Raw genomic sequence first — 18,231 nt, forward strand, 5'->3', positions numbered from 1 at the left:
AAAAGTATACCATCACAAAACAATTGGATTCAATGCTAGTTATTACTAAAAGTAAATAGAATTCAATGCAGTTAATTTCCAAACTTCATCTTGTACAATGTTATCAAAATAAAGGTGCATTCAAAGAAACTATCTCATTAGCTATCAATTGTAGCAGGAACATATGAGGCCCCTCATGGGGGGGGTCCTAGTAATCACATAATCACCATTTTTTTGCCAATATAATCACATAATCATTAAATATTTGCTTATCTTTAGTAATCAAATAATCATAAACTAAAAATACAGTCCTAGGTAATCAAATAATCATGAAATATTTGGCTTAATAATCAAATAATCATTAAAAAAATGGCCAAGTAATCACATAATCAAAAACCCCATGAGGGCCCTCACATATATATTGATATACTGTTCCCAGATTGTAGTTATAAGATCAATTACACTGTAAAAGGTTTTTATTTCTCATTTATTTTGAACAAGAAATTTATATTAATCATTTAGTTAATTGCAATGTGTTTATTGTGAATAATTTCTAAATCCCAATCTGCCAAAAATTTTAGAACTTTAATTTGATTTAATTTTTCAACTTTAACCAACATGTTTCTTAAAGGAAAATAGTAAGAATAACTTGGTGTGTCTGATCCAGAAATTCTAATGGTGATTTTACTATAAAAGGATAGCTACATAATCATAATTCAAGCAGAAGGATGCATGCATTAACCTTTACAGGATTCATAAATACTAATCTGGTTTGGGTAACTGAGCATTTGAAATTCTCCGATACACCGATGTCTCTCACTCTCTTGAGCTGATGCACCATAACATTTCAGTGGAGTTTTAGACAACTTATAATAATCTGAACATTTTATTCTGCTATGTACTACTCTGTTTTCCAATGGTCACAAAAATATATATAGGAACAAGGTTTTTCTCAAATATACCAAGTATTGTAGTATTAGCAAAACTATTGATGAAATGCTGTTCACGGATAAATGGCGCCTCAGAATTAAAGATTACAGAAAGACATAATACATCATATACACTTTTTAGTTTTATTTGTAAAATTGACGACATAATTATGATTGACATATATGTATGCAACTAATACAGCTTGTCAACCAGCTCTTTTGTGTGAATAAATTATATTAACATACATGACAACAAAAATATTAATAATTACATTTCTTCTAATATCAAAAGATTTAAAACAAAGTGTCAAATTCACAGTAAAATTTGCTATGTTGAGTTTCAAGTACATATTCATAAAATTCAAAATCCAACCCACTATAATAAATTTTCTTTCATATAAATGTATATTATTTTTATGTAAAATCTTAACAGACTTGTTATCCAAAAGCAAAATTAAGATACTGTCAGCATGTAAGAGAATATTCTGAAGCAAACCTTAATGATATGAAAATACAAATAATGTTAACTGTCAATTTTATTTAAATGTTTTTAAAAATGACAATAAATCAGCTGTATAATCCATGTCTTTGTTCCAGTCTCCTTCCAAATGATCATGAATAACGAATAAATAATGTGAACCTATATTTCCCTGAAAGAAAAAGAAAAAAATGTTTGGTATACTTTGCTTGAATCAATAAACATGTACACTCGTTTTAAGCAGACTTGAAGAGCTGTTCAATAAAAACATACATAGGAAGAAGAAAAGTCATTTTGAAAGTTCTACAATGGGTACAGTAAAACCCTTAATTTGTCACTATAGGTGGCTATCCCATTTTTAAAATGCATTCCCTTTGTACCATGTTTGTTTAAAAGGATCAGCCCTATAATGCATTTAGATCAAACTTCAAAAACAGAATTTTTCTTTTTTCAACTTGAATCAGTAGCTAAATGAATATCTGTTTTAAATATTTAAAAAAAAAATATTATTGTATGGAATAAAAATTATGCAATTAGTAACTACATGTATAACTTAATACTTTAACATGACATACACATTTATAAACATGAGTGACTGAAAGCTGTTAGCATTGACATTGGATCCATACCATATGTTAACACCATCTTAATATCAATAAATAATTGTAATTCCAAATTATTAAAGAGCTTTGGGAAATAAGCTTACAAAATGCAATTTCTAAAATTTTCTCCAAAATACTTTGATGGACAACAACCAAATCATTTCAGCAGTCAGTTTCAATTTTTCATATGTAGTTGACAATAATAATGGTATAATTATAACAGCTGATAGTGAATATCAATTAAATGAGATGTGAAATAAATGTTTAAGAGGCATCAACCAAACAACATAAAATAATGAAAAGACGTCTAGAGGTCAACTACATAAACAAACAATACAAACCTAACCAATTAATGTTTATCATGCTGTAACGGATGATGAGTAGTTTCTTGCTATTCTGTCAAATTCACTTTCCTGAAAATAGTAAAAAAAGTAAATTAGTAAATATATTAACTAAGAAATTTAATTAAATCAGTGCAGATCACGTTTTATTTCTAATGTTTAAGCTCAGTGGAAATTCATGGAAAAAAGCTGACTTCATAACAAATTCTGCCAAGAAATTAACCCAGAATAAAATAATTGACAGACAGTGGACTCATTGATGGAGTCAGGTCTATTGTAAGCATATTTAAGACAATAAAATGTTTATGTCCATAAATAGGATCTAATTTGTACCATTAATGACTGGCTGATTTTTACTGTATTGTTCTCAAGCTTACAGGTGCAAGACAGTATATTGGTACTTTGTCAAAGAGTTGCTACATTGTTTTCTTCAAACACAAGTTATTATAAACAGATATATCATGTTAGGAGGGGTATTTGCGAAAAATACCAGTCGAGAGAATGTTAAATTTCGTGAGCTGTAAGGCGAGGGAAATTCATTCTCAAGACTGGTATTTTTCGCAAATACTCCTCAAGAACATGCTATATCTGTTTAATTACACTGAATGTTAATGTTCAAAAACGCATTGATGATTGTGACGTTACAAGCGTCAAGTCGGATAGAGTATTTTTTGGCAAATACCACGGCAGAGAGGGTAAAAAAGGCATATCCTTTTGGCAAATACCCTGGCGCATTAAAAAATGAACGATATTCATTTGATAACAGTAAATTGGTGAAAAATACACTGGCTATCAACCAATCAAAATCCAAGATTCTTACATAAGGTGTAATTATATTCAAAGTTCCTATTTCACTAATCCATGCTTAAATTAAATTTTGAAGAAGACTGGTGCATGACATAACTTTGTAAAAGAAAGTAGGTACCAACTGGGCAGTCATAGTCACATCATCCACAATAGAAAAGATATGAAGACAAAAAACAGTGAAAAAAACATAACTTCTAGATCCAAGAATGAGCAAGGTTATCCTACCAAATCCGGAAGTGTAAGCAGCTCCTCTTCTCATTTGAGAAAAATGCAGAGATAAGTTGCATTCGTAAACGATTATAAATGAGGAAAGAGGAAAGGATTAGATTCAACAAATAGAACTGTTGTCATTTGTGACATGGATATTTTGTAACAGTCAACCAAATATAGATAGTGTATATAAAACTTTCTAAAAAAATAATATTTTTCCATGAAGAACATTTAGTTCAGCAGCTTCTTTGTAATCAGCAAACCTGATGGAAAGGTAAACTCTCCAATATCTCAACTAAGGAAAAATATTTTAATTTGCAGGTGCTTCTGGAATTTCATTTTGCAAATAAAGGAACTTCACAATGTAGATTTAATTTTCTTACAAATCTTCACTATCAACTTCTATGTGTAGGTAGAGGAAAGTAAAAGACATAACCATATCTGCGGCTTGTTTGATACAAATTCAATGGGTAAGATGCAATCAATAGATACCCAGCTCTGGTTCTTTCATCAAATGATATCTAACGTAGAACATGCTTCATTAGTGAGTACTTATATACTCATTTTATGAACATCCCTTTTGATTAACATAATGTAATACTGCAAAATCCAGTAAACTTAGAGTCATTTAACCTTACCTTGTGTAATAAGTCTTGTACAAATGGATGACTTCTGTGTGAATCTTTTAATTGTGATAAATATCTGTTACTGATCTGGAAGAATTAGTATTTTATTGTTATCATGGGCACAAATTATGTTCTAAAAATACTGCATAGTGGACTGTATGTATTCCTATGGACTTAATATTTCAAAGATGCAACTACAAGTTTTTTCAATCACCAAGGTACAAAATATGTGAATCAGTACAGTTATAATCTGATACTGATAAATCAGTGTTCTAGCCAGGATTTGAAAAGGGCAGGGGTGCTAGTCTGAAAAAGGGCAATTTTACGCGTGAATGTCATTGAAAAAAGGGGAATTTTACGTGTAAATTTATTTTAGCCTCATAATTAATTAGCATTAATTTTAAGCATGCATTATTTAAATATCAAGTTTCAGTTAAAATGGAGTTATGTTATTTATGTCTTTTGACACAATTTTTTAAATAGTTGTCAGACTTTATAAAATGTATGGTCTGATGCTGATACCCTTTAAAAACATTTGTCTAAAATTGTACATTAAGCTGTCACTATATATATTAAGGAGGCTCACGGGTACAAAAATTTCGGCAAAAAATTAAACATTTGTTTTTTATTACAATTTTTATTTATTACACTATAAGTAATTACTTTATGATATGGTACAAAAAATCAACCAAAAAAATCGATTCAGTGTGGCTCCAGATGACTTCTGAAATGTTTTGATCATTGAAAAAGCTCTAAATTATCTCCCTTTGGTGCAAAAATGCCATTTTTTGGCATTTAAATTGAAATATCTTCTTTAACTCATCGGTGACCTATATTTTTTATTATTGTTTACAAATAAGCTTTACATAAACTAAATAATTGTAAAATTTTAAAGATTTCTGTAATTTAGTTCTTTTTTATTTCGATATTACCTTTATTTCTCCTATTAGTTCATCAGAAAATAAGGACATTAACAAAAATGTATGCTTCTTTGGAGGCAGATTGTGAGCTTAAATGAACGGTGACCCCATTTTTTTATTTCATTTTTCTATTAAGTAAACAAATGTGTATGATAAAGTTCATTTATGAAAAAATATAGAGAAATCCTATATTAGGAAAAAAAAATGATTTAGACCCGCGAGCCCCCTTAACAGCCATATGCATGTCTTTTATATCTATGCTGTCACCATACCAGGCTGACCATAAACAGGTTAAAATATTGGGAATTCTTCATTGCTTTTTACAGATCAATTAATGGAAGTACAGATGCAAAATATAATTTTCAAAATATTTATTTTTGAAGTGTATTCAAGTAAAAATAATTTAAATTTATTAATATTCTAATATGCATTTGCATTCAATTTGTTTTATATTTAATCTTTTTACAAAAAAGAAACATAAATTTAAGTAATATATTGTGAACAGGTGATAAATAAGGGGAAGTAATCAAATTGTTTGTTAAACTTATTTGGAATTCACAAATTTTTTATGAGTTAAAGGGAAACTTCGCAAAAAAATCAAAAATTGATATTATGTCCATTTTGTATAAAAAGGCTCAAATTTATAGATATTAAAGTTTTATTCCGCTAGATAAGAGATCAACATCGATTTTAAAATTTGAGTATCAATTTTCTACGCTCCGCCATCTTGTCATCTTCTACGATTATAATCACGATATGTCTATAAAACACAAAGGACCAAAACTACAGTAACCGATGTAGTCGTAATTGCGTGTCGATATCTTGTCAATCGTACGATTGTTTTATCTGACTAACTATAAACTTGATACGGAAAATGTTCTTATTTTTTTTTAAATGACCATTATTATATATCTGTTATTTTTAAACTGTTAATATTGGAATTAGTTAAAGAGTCACAGTTCAAATAATAAATAAGTGTTCCGTGAAAATTGTTTTCAAAAATCTAATTCGTTCATAATTCTTTAAAGTAATAAACTTTATTCAAATAAATTCGGATCTTTCCTCATCTGATCACCAGCATGGCTAAAGGTATTACTCCCAAAGGTATTGTGAGGGGTGTGAGGACTCAGGTGACACGTCCGGGTATTCAAGCGATTTCCTGTCGGGCTTGCAAGTTCATGCATCGTTTCACTTCTGTAGGTATTGATCAGTGTACACGGCAGACTTATAATTTTCCATTTTGAACTATCAGGTGTATAATACACATCTCTGTCTTGTGTGTCCGAAAGTGATATGATGCCAATAATTTAACTCGTACGCTTGTTTATAAATAACATTTCTGGTGTAACGAATATTATTTATGAAAATATAAAAAATACCACAAAAAAAAAAAAAAAGATTTGAAGAAATAAAAATCTATATACATATTTTTTCCGAGGGTTAATTTGGGAAAATGTAATTTGTCAATTATAGTAAAGGACAGACTGGTACATACCAAAAATATTGATTTAAAAAATGTACGCACTTGTCGATGTTGGCTTATACGCCTGGATAGAAAGTTACGGAACTATAGTGCAATTTAAAATATATACATGTATCAGACTATATTGTATACCAAAAGAAGAAGAAGAAGAAGAAGAAGAAGAGAACCAGTTTGATTTAAATACAGGTCGATATATATCTTGCTTTGGTTCATCGAAGTTATGAACATAGTAAAATCCCAGTTTTATGTATCAATTAGATTGTTCTCGAATAAAGGAAGAAATTCGTCATCATCACAATTGTTCCGACATTCATGTAAAATATATGCAACTGGACGTACACTAATAATCACAAAGGGGTGTGAGTATTTTCTAGGAAAACTATTGAGTATTAAAGTTTCAAATCAATTTCGGGATTTATTTTCTTTCTTGCCGTGATATGATAGCAAGTTAAAGAATAAACTGCTTGTTCGCTTTAGCGGTATCAGAGACATGTATATATGTCTCTGGCGGTATTCTTGCCAGTTGAACAGCCTTATAAGTTACATTCAAAAATAGGGAAAGATGACATAAAATTCGCTGTCTTTTGTTTTTGAACATCGTTGGTCAAATAGATAGAGTATTATACGTTGTGAAACGAGGACTATTTCAACAAATACTATAAATACAAGTGGAAGTTTTCGTTTTTTGCAATTTGAGAGTACATGATGTATCAAACGTTCAAGAATACGCATGTAAAATGTGTCACTGGATATATAAAAAAAAATCAATCTCAAAACCTACTTCCGTATGGAACTTCCCCTTTCAGTGACCTGCAAATTTAACAGATGATACACTTTATAAGATTTGCATGTCCAACAACGACCCACTACTCTACATGTGTTACTGACAGCCTAAGATAGTAATTCTTCTGTTAGGTCAATTCTCTTTCGAACAATACCAGAAAACATGGAAAATAAGTTCTTTAAATTTTGACTCTGGAATTAACACCATTTTTTCGTACGACAAACTTTATTTCTGGCGATGAGCAGACATGGACGGAAAACAATAAACAGATAGGTTTAATATTTGTTCATTCATTTAACATGTATAATATGAATACGACTGTACTTAAAAAAAAACTTATATAGTTAGTTTCAAGAACAACCGGGTTCAGACAAACTGTTATGAAATCGATGCTGTTACTTATGCATTCACCCAATTCAATATTACGATCAAAGAGAGTAAATTAGTGGCAACATAGACATTCCGTTAATAACGGCATAAGTATGCAGTTAGTACACGAACACCAATCTGTGTTTTAAAAACTAGCGATGGTTGCTAAGGATATCTTGATTTCGGGAACTTTCTGCAGCTTCCATTTTATGGAGCTCTTCTTCGGTATACCCTGGCTCTAGTGCGTACCCAATATGACCATACTCGTCAAAATCTGACTCTTTTCACTGACTGGAACCACTGTTATAGTACTATCATTCTCCGAACAAGATATTTTTATTTATGATTTTATGATAAATTTTTGGACCATATATAAACTGTTCTATAAAAACAAGCACGCAAAAATCATAAGATAGAAATATAAGTAATATGTGAGTAAAGTTAATTGAATCATTTAAGTTAATATCCTTTGGGCTCGAATGTAGTTAACTAATAAATGTGTTTTATAGGATAGCTCAAATCCTCATCCAAATAATATAATCTAGTATATGTAATAAAACCCTTCCTACTACACCGAGTTTTAATGCCAAGCGGTAGACATATTTTAGGTACCAATTAAGTAATTGAATGAGTAATAGATAACAATAATTAATCATGAATGTGCAAAGATTTAAAAACAAAAGTATTTTTCTTTGTTCGTACATATTATACTCCGCTTCGGTAGATTTATCTACTTATCTTCTGATAGTTTCAGATATACATTAAAACATGGCTTTCAAAAGTCTAAATGTAAGTGTTCTCGTACATTTTTTGCCTAATAAAGAAAATCAAAATGCTTTGGTAAAGCTATTTCTAATTCCCCCTTTTTAATGAGACATACATCAAGGACAAGAGGTGTATATCATTTCATTCTGACACATGAATTAAGTTTCCCGTCTTAACCGAAAATTGTTTAAATTTTATTACTTAGTAAATTAATTTATTTGAATTGAAATAAATGATACAGCAAATATAATTAAATAATTCCACGGCGATCTATTTTTATTTGTAACAAACTTGAAACTTGAATTAGTATTATAGATGTGTATATTGAATGCTCCCTTGTTTTATAATCCACTGATCCGAATAGACAGTCACACCTGGCAAGGTGTGCCCTAGAGGCGTGGTTAAATACCGAAGTGCAAATAACAATTTACCTTTCAACAAGCCATCTAAGAGTATTCAATTTGCCACAGAACCGTGAATACACACATCGTATAAATCTAGTCAAAGCAGAGATAGTAAAAGGTCAATAAGAGTACACCAACATATTGTCTTTACAGATTATTGTACTTTAATTTGTTCACCTCATATATCAGTCCGAAAATGCATTAATTAATAAATTTATAACTTTTTTGGTTGTCTACTAAAATAATTCGAATATATACGTTTAACATAGAAAATCTATCTCATGAATGTGTACAATTGCACGTCTGTGCGTCTTATCTTCTTATTATCGGATGTTTATTAGATAAACCATAAGTCATCGGCGCGCTTACGATTACGTTTAAATATCATTAAAAACCAAGACTTTTACTGATTGTATTTTAAATCCCGGCATGCAAAAACCAGGAGAAAACGTCACGACCTACAGGAAGTAGTTAAAAAAAATTCATTAATTGTTGAATTTCTCCTTTATTACTGGACATATAGCGATAAAACTTTGTGAATATATATATTTTGTCATAATGAACATATTTAAACCATAAGTAAAAAATCGTGAATTTTCCCTTTAAAGCCAATTTAATTGGTGTTAACCCTTTCACCGATTGCTGCCCAGACAGAAGCTACTCTGAGACGATGGCTTCCCTGGCTACTATTACTCAAGTGGGAGATCTTCATAATAAATGTCAATAAAAACTTGTTTGTAGTTATTTGTGTATTTATTTCATTCACTAACACCATGTTCACAGTTTTGTTCATGTTTTGATAATTTTTCCTTCATAAAATGTTCAAATTTTCAAATTTTCAGCATTTTTTAGGTGAAATTCTCAAAATTCCACACTTTGACCCCAAATCGTAATTTTTTAACCCAAAACGGCAACATTTTGAAAAATTTTATGAGGCTGTACAAATTCCTCACACTGAACGATGTCCATTCCAAGTGTTTTTTGTACATAAAACGACATTTTATGTGAAAAAAGTATACTAGTTTGGCTTCAATTCTTCCATATTCTTTCAAAAAAAATGTTCCCTCATTTCAAATTCTCGTAAATTCTGTAAATTTCCTCTGATTTTGACACGATTTTCAACAAACGGAAGCGCCAATGTTTACACTTTCATCCGGGTATTCATCAAAGAAAGATAACTCATGTTTGCACTGTTTTAATCGGGAAATATAACAGAGGTATTCCGATCCCGGTAAAACGGGACTCATCGTCAGCTGTCTGAAGCGTGAATCCTGGTAAACCGGGACTCATCGGCGAAAGGGTTAATTAACAATGTGTTTGACACCAAAGTCGTCAGGTAAAGCCATACACTTAATGAGTCACTAATTTGACAGCTTGCACAGGAAACTGAACTTACTATTCATGGAACAATTACAATTTTACCGGTATTCAAAGGCAGAAAAATGCAGATTTTTCAGTGATAAAAACGGCAGGGCACCCGAGGAACGACAGAAAAAAGGCATGGGCGTCAATAAAAAAGGGTGGCGCTGTGCCCTGTTCAAACATTGTCATAGAGACGAAACAAACAATTAACTTTGCTGTAAAGGCTCATGGTTTTAATATCAAAATACCACTTCATTCATTTTTTTTTTTATCTTTATAGAGTTTTTGGTGATTCATATCTTTTCTTGTGTGGAACATTTTGAAAGTATGTCTATATTATCTAAAATTTTGTTATTTACTGGAAAACTAACTACTTTATGTCATATGGCCTAAATTTAGTTTAATTCTTTCATACCATAAATAACATATGAATAAAGTTTAGTGTGTACAAGATCAGTAGTTATCTACCACATGTAAAAACAAAGCTTGTAAATCAATAATAATATTTACAATATATTGATAATGAACTGGTTATCTACAAACCTCAATAGATTTTCCTGTATGTTGTGTGAGAATGATCATGTTTATCAATGTTTCTGGGTTGTTGGAATCCTGAAATGAATAACTTACATTTTAGTTAAATGATACAATTTAATTATTTTTTGTTTCATATCTTTATCGAGTGCAGGGAATCTTTTTTCTGAGTATTAAGTAACAGAAAAAAATCAACAAATGTTCTTATTTATTGCAAAATGCTACTTGTTGGACCAGATTAACACTCAAGTATAAATAATATTATTAATAATGTGCTATTCACATTTATGGACCAATAGAATTGATAAATCTCGTACTTTCAACAATTCTAAGTTTGAACTCATAACTCACATTCAATTCAGGTTTGACTTAAGAACGTAAGATTGCTCTATAGTAAAAAAATTAAGGACTTTTCCCTTCATGCGATAAATATGATTTCAATAATATTGAAACAGGAGCCAAAGGAATGAAAAATGTTCTCTAAACTGATTAGTCTTTTCTAGTCTTCATCTTAATGCAGAATGAGTAGATTTAATTGTTTTACACAGGAGGACAATTTTATCTTTACAGGTTTTTTGGTATCTGATACATAGAATATGAAAAACTTTAAAAAAAAATCCAGATTAAGAAGGCAAAATCAAATTATCTCCCTTTTATTTTATTATGTCCAATATTAACAATGTACCTTATCCATAGCTTCCTGTAATACAGATTCAGCATCGTCAAATTTTCCTTGGGCCATATAACATGCTGCTTGGCCGTTCAGTAATAGTGGTGTAGCGTTATGTTTGTCTGACATTTCTTGGAAGATATAATATGCATCTTGATATTTGTCACCTCCCTGCAATTACAACATTATCTTATTTAAAATGAAATTAGTCAATTATCTATGCCTTATTGGTGACACGAATTAGAATTACTTTGTTAAACAATGAAACAGTTCATGGGTATTTGCTTCTATTTTAACAAAATTTATACAGATAGACCAATCTTAAAATAAAATTTTCTTCCCATTTTCAACCCTACCATCTATACATTTATTTGAAGGTATGTGACATTTTTTGTCTATGAAAATGATCATATATTTCTTAAAATAAACAATTGAAAACAATGAAAAAAATAATTGGTATGGACCAATCACTATGTGAAATTACGAAAAGGGGAAATACATATAATTTTTGCCTCATTCATTTGCAAAATTTCTCACTACAATTGACCACTATTCTACACTATGTACTAACCACTGATAAATTAAACCAAGCTTGTGCTAACTGTGTCAATACACTGTCTTCGTCTATTTCTTGCATTCTTTTCAATTCTTTCCTGAAAAATATCAATATTACTGTAAAATAATTGACATGACATAGCCTTTTAAATACTTAAAATAGCTCTGAATCAAAGAATCAAAAACTTGTTCTTCTGTGTACATACTTGAATGAGATTAAGGAAAATTTTGAGACGAAAAAAAATGTCTCTGAATTTTTTATTAGATAAATTGTATTGCAATTTTTAATAATTGATCATCTGTATCATTAATTAGTTAACTCCCCTTCATGTGGGAATACCACTGGTTTGCTGTCATAAAGAGTGAATGATAAGCGTTTTGAGCTTCACTGTTTTTTCTATGATTTCAATAACATATTTTGTTTGCACGAGTATTGATTGTTTGACATGAAACAAACATAAAACATGTTTTTAACTCATGTAAATAGCTTGAAATAAAAAAAAATCAACATCATAAACAATACATCTTTATAGCTCTCCACTTCATTGATATGTTGAAAGAAGAATACCTTTTTATCAAAATGTCTTTTGATGAGACAACTTAGGGTATTCATGATATATTGATTTATTGAATACGGCATTAGCACAAAAAGGCATTTAATATAAAATATCATAGCACTTATAATAAAAGAATTACCTTCCCAAATCAATTCGGTCCAATTTTATTAAAATCTGTATTGCTAAAGCAATGCTGAAAAAGATATAAATATAAATAAAATCTATTCTTGCATTTTTTGTCTTTTAGTTATTATGGTACAATTGTAATATCTCAATGTTTTGATTTTTTTTCATCCAAGGACCTTAGTTTTGAAGGCAGACCTTAGAAAGTTTCTCTAAAATGTATTTACAATTTGTCTAGACTCGGGGAAATTCATTGAAACCTGAGAAGTTCAAGAGCTGATAATTTCAACAAGGTTTTTTTTTATCTGTACCTGGCTCAATACATGTAAGCATGCAATTATTTCAAACACTTCACTGACAACTATCATCAGATATTCTTACAACTGAATTGTTATTTCATAAGTACTATAACATTACTAATACAGTTGCTAATAGACATTTTCAGATTTATTTCAAACTTTTACCACTGGGTACCAATTAGTAAGACTTGATCTTTATTTCCAAAGTTTGATTTTTTTACTACTTCAATAAATTTGATATTTTATGAAACAAAACCTGCTTTTAAAGCATAAACATTATTATTGTTTTAATCTTACAATAATTTAAAACAGATGGCTTTCTTTTACAAATTGTTACTTGGATGGAGAGATATCCCATAGGCACTCATACCACTTCGTCTTATATATATTAAAAATAAATCAACTTACCATTCCAATGCATCTGAGGGATTCAACACTCTTAAAGCTGCATCATAATTCTGAAGAAAAAAAATATAGCTGTTTAATATGTTTGTTTTCTACTATCTTGAAATAATTCTTAATCAAACTATGATTATAATAGTTATTTAAAAACATCTACTAGTATGTCATTTGGTCTCTGGTATAGAGTGGTCTCATTGGCAATCATACCACATCCTCTTATCTTTATATGAAATAATTTGGAAACATAAATATAACTTTAAATAGGACTTTCATATGTCATATCTACATGTACAAATGTATATGTTGATTTTACATGTAGCCATTAATCCTTTCAATGCATTTATATACAAGAACATGACAAATCAGTGGAAGTAATTTCGCATAAAATGTAAATAAAATACTTTTTGGCCACAGCCATGACAGCACTTTAACAAGTCAATTGACAAGGCAGGGATACATGTAAATTTAATAATTTATGATAAGTTTAAGAGCAAGTATCAGGTCCATAAACCCATCATCCCCTTTGAATCAACCACTGATAAAGTTTACCTGTTCATGAAAGTAAATAGAAGCAGCCATCACCAGGAATGTTGTGTTAGTGATGTCTACATTGGCACTCATTCTACTGTCTAAGTCTTTGACTATAGAATCTCTGTAAAAAAAAATTAAAGAAGTTTTTAAACAAATTTAAGAAATGAAAATGAACTATTCTTAGTGACCTTACATTTTCTAAATTCATAAACTACATTGAACACTTTATAATAATTCATCATCTATTTGTAACTATCATTCGCTTAATGATAAGTCTTTATTTTTAATGTTATTTCGATAATTAAAAGACATTGTTGTTTTCAAGCCAAAGAATACAGAGTTGTCTCCCATATCCATACTATACCTCTTTGATTGATTGGACAGGTAGTCAGCAAAGAGCTTGACGGCTTGCATTTCATCAGGATGTGCTGAATTTATACCATCTAGAACAACTCCATATTTCCTTTGTGCAATGTATGCTCTGTACATTATCACATCTTTATCTACCTTTGAAGTTGGATTATTTGTCTATAATATAGAAAATCATTAAAGATGTTAAATTACGATCAACATTATTTTCATTTGACTGAACACTCTTATACAAGTGATGACTGACTGTGATCTAATACAATTTGTACCAACAATTATTTCACACTTACAAGTCCTTTAAAATCTAGTTTGTCCAATAATTAAATGAGCAGACTTACAAGGTAAACAACTAGCATACATGTATTTGCAGCATTGTATATATACATAATTAGGCTAATAGGGGAAAATGCCTAATGCCACAAAGCAACAGTGGTTGTTGTATGACATCAATAGTTCAAATGTTGCAAATATGGAATGTCAAACTATAGGTTCTGAAGTTTGTATAACAATGAAATAGCTTTTGCAACATTTGACCACACTACCCATTTGTCCAAAGGTCGTTTAGCCATACTTTTTCATATTACATTATCAGTGTTTTCCCCAGGATTTTTGGATAGCACTTTGGTAAGCTCGTAATTTTCGACAATTACTCTGTAACTTTGTCACAGCGCGCTTTGTTTGTTATTTATTTGTTATGTGTTTTCTTATATTATGCTATTGATGCTTTCTCTTGTAATGCTGTCCTCATCATGCTCATGAAAGTTACCCCTTTGTTTGTTAATGTTATTGTCTGGGTATAGAAGAAGAGTCTTTTTTCTCCATTGTAAATTCATATAATCCTCATACATGTCATATTATCTGTGTATAAAACCCAAGAAGAAATCTTTTTCCATGATGGGTCTATACCAGACTGCCTATGTGAAGATTTCTTAGCACTAACAGGTGCAGAACATGTATTTTTTTTATCTAGGACCAACAATAAAGGTCATTGTCAGCTTCTGTGTTTGGTTTTGCAACCCACTGTAGCAGTATACTGTTAACTTTACGACGTTTGACAGGAATTGACATTTTTTAGCATAATGATTTCTCATTTTTCTGACCTGAACGTTTTATAATATTCAAATGGCTTCATCCAAGCTGAACATCGAGAAAGTGAATTTCTCAAGTGTAGTATCAGTTTAGTGTTTGTTTCTAATCATATTCCTTTCAATTGTTTTCAAATGGTAAAATTCATTACTGTAGAAGTGCTTACTAAACGATTATTAGTTCGAATAGGTGATAATTTATACTTCAAAGACTTGCTCATTTTCGGGGTATGTATGGATAGTAAACCTGGCAAAAATTTGTAACAAACCCCTGTGTTTGATCGTTTTTAAAATCATGGTTTGTTCAAATTTCGTAAAAACAAGTTTGTAAGTGTCGTCAGGAAATGCGGTCAATTTATTTCATCTCATTTCATTCATATATGCCTCTATATATTCTTTTAATAAAAAAAATATATGTCAATGTTGAAATCTCTGTTTATTTTGATCTTTCAAAATTGCCATTTTGTAAAATTTATTAGACTGGTTCCGCGGAGTTACTTAATACAACAGAAATAATTCATTCAGAAATAGTAAACCAGACGATCACGTGATCTGAAGTGAAAAATAAGCGGGAAATTTGAAAAAATTACGAATAAATTATAGCGACGCGCTTGCGTTGGATAGCGGGATTAATGGATTTACCTTAACAAAAAAAAAACCAATCAGGCATTCTGTGTTCCATTTATGATGCAATTGTTGATACTGCAAAGGTCTACTTTAATAAGCAGTTTGTATTGTTATAAGAATATATTATCAGTTTGAATCAGCTTAGGTTTTACTGTTTTATAGTTTTCTATAATCATGATAATAAGCAATTATATCTTGTAATAAAATTATTATTCATTAGGCCAAAAAAAATATATGTCTGTTTACGGTTACCCGACCAACCTTTATTTCAGCGCCAACTCTGAGCCATTTTATTTCCGTTGTAAAGTGAAAAATTAATAGAACTTGTGTCAAAAGCAAAGTAAGGGTTGCCAATAAATTTAATCAATTGCCTGATACATCCCAATGTTCACAATTTTGAATATGACAGCTGTTTTAATGAAACTCGCAACTCATGAAATGAAAAAAAAAAACATCACTGCCATTTTTTTTCAACCAATAACCAAGGGAAATAATCCAATCATTAAAAATACGGGTAAACTCGGGCCATGGACAACTCGGACGACGGCAAGACACACTGCGCAACTTAAAATCATGGCAAATAATAAAATGAAAATGCTGACCTTCCTACCCTATTTATTTTAATGATGTAAGTACTAACCTTAAACAGATATGTTTTATCATGATTATGAGTGTCATAATGATATGATGATTCATGAGGTAGGGGAATTGGGATTGGAATACATCTTATCGCAAATTAAGTAAAATCCGGAAAAAAGTCATTTATAAAACTTCCTGTTTGGGTCAGGCCGCTGAAAATAGAGGTCATCAGTAGTGAGCTGAGGGAGGAAAAACTTTAGAAAGCGATCATCAAGAAACTTTGATAAAGTATGATCCACTTTTTCGAAATTAAAATTGAAGTAAAAAATATTTTGTTTGAAGTATTTATGGTAGTTAAAACAGGTTTCATTAAAAAGTATCATGCATGGTGAATTGTTTAAACAGGGTCCCAGATAGCATCAACCCGATGAAAAAGTTGTGTAATTTTAGAACTGATCCAGAATGGAATAAATAGCAATCAGGTGTATGCTCCGCTTTATTAGTAGTCCAAGATTACTCTGACGTCCAACGGCTGCTTTGCCAGACAAGCTGGGGCTGTGAAAAATGAACAAATTGATACATGATTTATATAATTTCTAGGCCGATTGTCGGCACCAGAAGTGACGAAGCAGCGCATCTATTTTGGACGGGCAAATATCCACTTTTTGGATATGGGACAAGCTCTGACATCTCACAGCCCCAGCTTGTCTGGCAAAACAGCCATATGTCAGAGTAATCTCGGACTACTGTATTAGTAGATACATGTCAGCCGTTGGTGGTTGAGCTAGGGATGTACAGTATGTTCGTCTTAAGCTTAGTCGGTAAAAATGCTGATTAGTAACACGGAGGTCCTGGTTTCAAGCCACTGATGAGACAAGCATTTTAGTAATGAAAATCATGCTCTCTTGTTATCATGGTTAGAACCCACAAAATTTATGCAACTCCTCAGTCAGATTGAGGAATGACAGTCATTTGTTTTACCAAAATAAGAATGGTTGGTTGGACAGGGATTTGGTTGGAAGTAAGGAATAAAGCTATGAACTCAGAACCTAAACATGATCTTTTTATGCAATGTGTATCCTACGAGGCTACGTTGCCTGTTGAAACGAACAAAAAATATGGTGAAAATGGGGATTGCTATGGCAGATAATGCCAGTAACCATTCTTTTTCCACAAATACGATTGGAGTGATGAAAGTACCTTTAGTTTAGGTGCCTCATTTATACATAGCTGATAATTTCCAGTATAAAATGCAGTTCTTATTTCGAAAAGTTCATCAACATCGGTGTTTGACATGTTTGCAACGATGATGTGGAAGTCGGAAATGAGAATATCTTGGTCTTTCCAGCGCTTTTTAAATAATTTAACTAATAACCAAATATTAATCTAGTTATACACTAAACTACAACGTTCTTAATTTCTCGTCCGGCTTTTATCGTATTATGAAATTGTGTGACTGTCATGTTATAATACTTATTTTTGCATGGAGCTTCTAGAATATGTTACTTTTTTCAAGCTGAAGTATATATAAGTTTAAGAAATTGAGACAAAATATCTGTTGATACGGTTGACGATCATAACAATTAATCAGAAGTTGAGAACTGGGAACAGTATGTTCTTGTGTATTTTAGTCTAGATGCCAACTTATTAACTATCGAGATGACCTAAAAGACTTTCACATAATCCGATATAAACATAAAGGTAAATATAAATAGATAGCGACCTTGTGCAAATGGATTTCTTCTAGGTCTGTTTGATTTCACGTATCATCACGATATGTAAAAAATAAGTTAATTATCGTTTTTATCTTTTATGAGACAGATTATTTGCTAATCGAATCA

The 18,231-nt window shown here is 30.7% G+C and overlaps 1 protein-coding gene across 3 annotated transcripts; it reads right to left on the reverse strand.

The window, feature by feature from the left end:
- Positions 1-1,038: 1,038 nt before the first annotated feature.
- LOC139521834 (coatomer subunit epsilon-like) lies at positions 1,039-17,740 on the reverse strand. 3 transcript variants are annotated; one of them, XM_071315480.1, is made up of 11 exons: positions 17,591-17,740; positions 14,095-14,258; positions 13,749-13,851; positions 13,206-13,255; positions 12,515-12,568; positions 11,835-11,916; positions 11,279-11,434; positions 10,603-10,671; positions 3,985-4,059; positions 2,330-2,401; positions 1,039-1,558 (listed from the first exon to the last, which is right to left on the reverse strand). In XM_071315480.1, the coding sequence occupies exons 1-10, from the start codon at positions 17,684-17,686 to the stop codon at positions 2,348-2,350; spliced, it is 903 nt and encodes a 300-aa protein (XP_071171581.1). In that variant the 5' UTR covers positions 17,687-17,740; the 3' UTR covers positions 1,039-1,558; positions 2,330-2,347. The 3 variants fall into 3 exon arrangements, with proteins under 3 accessions (XP_071171581.1, XP_071171583.1, XP_071171582.1); XM_071315482.1 differs by having other exon boundaries at positions 2,335-2,401; positions 17,591-17,725; XM_071315481.1 differs by lacking the exon at positions 1,039-1,558 and having other exon boundaries at positions 2,329-2,401; positions 17,591-17,725.
- Between the last annotated feature and the right edge of the window lie 491 nt (positions 17,741-18,231).

This window comes from Mytilus edulis, chromosome 4 (genome assembly GCF_963676685.1).
Source record: "Mytilus edulis chromosome 4, xbMytEdul2.2, whole genome shotgun sequence".
NCBI classification, from domain to species: Eukaryota; Metazoa; Mollusca; class Bivalvia; order Mytilida; family Mytilidae; genus Mytilus; species Mytilus edulis.

Excerpts from the sequence above, each read along its gene's own strand:
- LOC139521834 (XM_071315480.1), bottom strand. The coding sequence starts at position 17,686 with ATGTCAAACACCGATGTTGATGAACTTTTCGAAATAAGAACTGCATTT. Across the intron at positions 11,435-11,834 it reads CTTGGTTTAATTTATCAGTG|GGAGGTGACAAATATCAAGA; the intron begins GTTAGTACATAG and ends TTGTAATTGCAG. Across the intron at positions 2,402-3,984 it reads TACAAGACTTATTACACAAG|GAAAGTGAATTTGACAGAAT; the intron begins GTAAGGTTAAAT and ends TACTATTTTCAG.